This window comes from Odocoileus virginianus, chromosome 17 (assembly GCF_023699985.2).
Source record: "Odocoileus virginianus isolate 20LAN1187 ecotype Illinois chromosome 17, Ovbor_1.2, whole genome shotgun sequence".
Taxonomy (NCBI): domain Eukaryota; kingdom Metazoa; phylum Chordata; class Mammalia; order Artiodactyla; family Cervidae; genus Odocoileus; species Odocoileus virginianus.
The window spans coordinates 8221662-8224639 of record NC_069690.1 but is presented as its reverse complement, the minus strand read 5'-3'; the positions used below and the strand labels follow the sequence as shown (position 1 = coordinate 8224639).

At 43.5% G+C, this 2978-nt stretch overlaps 1 protein-coding gene across 1 annotated transcript; it reads right to left on the bottom strand.

Annotated features, from left to right (window-relative positions):
- Positions 1-217: 217 nt before the first annotated feature.
- Positions 218-1153, bottom strand: LOC110125055 (olfactory receptor 4D2). The gene has a single exon (XM_020873898.2). The coding sequence runs from the start codon at positions 1151-1153 to the stop codon at positions 218-220; it is 936 nt and encodes a 311-aa protein (XP_020729557.2).
- Between the last annotated feature and the right edge of the window lie 1825 nt (positions 1154-2978).

The following is a 2978-nucleotide window of genomic DNA, read 5'->3' as shown; positions in this document are numbered from 1 at the left end:
TTTGTAAAACTGTATAACACTACCATACCTTCTGTCAGTTTTGTAAGAATGAGAGAGAAGTCTGACAGTAACTAACAAAATAGCTGACACAGGAAAATGTCCATAGAAATATTAGTTTAATTTCAACTGTCACACTCCATAAAGACTTTCCTCCACTTCTCACATGGAAAACAAAGGTTCAAGGAGATTTGTCATTTAAAATCAACCTATTTTAAGTTCACTCCCTAGTGGAAATCACTAGGTGCTTGCCTAATCTCTTCACTGCTGCCTGCATCTCCTGGTTCCTCAGGGTGTAGATCATGGGGTTGAGCATAGGGGTGATAACCGTTTGGCTGATGGACACAGCTTTGTCCATGGGAAAAGAGGTAAAGGGCCGGGCATAAATATAGATACAGGGAATGAAGACCATAGACACGACTATGATGTGGATGGTGCACGTGGAAGCTGCCTTCCTCCTCGCCTGCCCAGAGTGGGACCTCAGCATCACCAGGATGACTGTGTAAGAGATCAGAAGGAGGAGGAACCAGATAAGGACCAGCATCCCACTGTTGGAGATCATAAGGAACTCCAGGAGGGAGGTGTCTGTGCAGGCAAGTCTTAGCACTTGTGGAATGTCACAGTAGAAGTTATCTAGGATGTTGGGTCCACAGAAAGGCAATGGGAGCATCAGAGCCAGCTGGACAATGGAGTGGAGAAAGCCCCCTACCCAGGCAGCCACCACCAGCCCCACACACACTTGAGTGTTCATGATGGTGACATAGTGGAGGGGTCGGGAGATGGCTATGTAGCGGTCATAGGCCATCACTGAGAGGAAGAGGAGAGTCCCACCTCCCAGAAAGTGGAAGAAGAAGATCTGGGCCATGCAGCCCTGGTAGGAGATGGTCTTCTTCTCAGCGAGGATGTCCACCAGCATCTTTGGGGCAGTGACTGAGGAGAAGCAGACATCTATGACTGCCAGGTTTCTCAGCAGAAAATACATGGGTGTGTGGAGCCTGGAATCAGAGGTCACTGTAACTATGATGAGGAAGTTTCCCATGACAGTGGTGGTATAGACAAACAGAAACACCAGGAACAAGAAAAACTGGAGTTCTTGATACTGTGAGAACCCTAGGAAGACAAATTCTGATACCCACGTGAGGTTCCATGAATCCATGATGTCTTCTGCATACTCCTAAAGAAAACACACCAGAGATAGGCATGAAGTTGTTGCTTGCTCTCTTAGTGCTCAAGGCCTCAATTCAGCTGTCCAAGTCAATTTAATGGACATTCTTATGTACAGAGTCCAATGCCAACTGCTGACTGAATGACCTCGTCTCTGGAAAGTTTACTAGTTGGTGCTGGAAAAAAACATATGTGAGATATTTTAAAGCCATCCAAAGACACAAGCCACCTGCCTTTCCAAGATTCAGTGTAATCTAGGTGGAAAGATACTTAGAATCAAACCAAACAGAATCAAATTTGAGAATTTCTATTTCTTTGAGATTTGGCCTTGAGTAAATTATTTAATATGAGTCTCAGTTTCCACATCTGAAAGAAATATGTTTTCTTTATGGAAATCAGCTAAGGGATTAAATAAAATGACACGTAAGCTTTCCAGGACAATATTTGGAATAATAAATATTAATCACTCTCCTCTGTGTAGGTTACTGTACTCCAGTCTCGATTACATTTTTTCACCAGTTGTTTTTCCTTTTTAAATATTAATTTATTTAAAAAAACATCTTATGTTTTATATAACTTAAAGGCTATTTTTCAATTAGAGTTATTAGAAAGCATGAATATTGTATCAATCATTTTTCATGCAACAGTGAAAGCAACAGAATGTTCATGAAGTTCTCATGTGCCTATGTTTTCCCTTCAGAATTTAATCATAATGTGCTAGACACATAGGCCTTGATTCCCAGTTTATTTGTGCCCTGCAGTATCCATCCTTGGTTATGGTTGGTAATTAAAAAGTGCATGCGTGTGTGCATGCTATGTCACTTCAGTCATGTCCAGCTCTGCAACCCCATGGACTGTAGCCCCCACCCCCCAGGCTTCTCTGTCCATGGGATTTTCCAGGCAAGAAAACTAGAGTGGGTTGCCATTTCCTACTCCATGGGATGGGATCTTCCCAACCCAGGGGTCTCTTGTGACTCCTGCATTGGCAGGCAGATTCTTTACCAGTGTGCCTCCTGGGAGAGAGAGATCCAGTTTTAGCTGAACTGGTTAAGGATTTTTTGCTATTTATGGGGTTAATCCCCAAAGCAGAGAATGTCCTAAATATTCCAATTGAGGTGGTGTCAACTGGGGTTAACTGCTACATGTGTTAAAAGTTATTGGGGTTCAGGGCATGTGAGGGAGTCTCTGGGTACAGCTGCACATCTGGGACATTCCATTTCTTTCCAGCCTCCAGGGTAGGTGACCCTTACTGAACGAGGCTCCCCAGATTATATGTGGGAAAATGGCAAAGGGGTAAGTATTTCATTAGTGAAGAAATAGATAAATACATTGTTCGAAGGGGACTTAGAGCTCTTCTGAAATGACAGCAATTTCAGAAGGTGGTATTGATCCAAGGGTAAAAGAAAAAAAAAATGTTGAAGCAAAAGAACGTGAAATAAATGAAGAATTCAAAGGAGAAAGTATATCCTAAGGAAGGAAGCTGGGGGAATAGAATGGTGAAGAAAGAAGACATGGAAAGGTGGTGTGGCAGGGGAGGGAGTGGGAACAAAAATGAGGAAGGACTCTGAGGGTGAGAGACAGGGGCAAAAGGCGAGGGTTAAGTGCCCTCCCTATCCTTTGGCTTCCTCTCAATCTCCACCCACTCTCACCTGACTTCCTGAAATCCATTATCTCTCAGGGATTGCTCCCTTTTGAATTTTCCCTTTCACCTTTCATTCCAGTACACCTTCTACACAGCTGTCCATGACACCTTCCGGGATGCTAATCTGATCACGTTCCCCTCTCACATCTACTCTTGTAGTGATTCTACCAGAGCC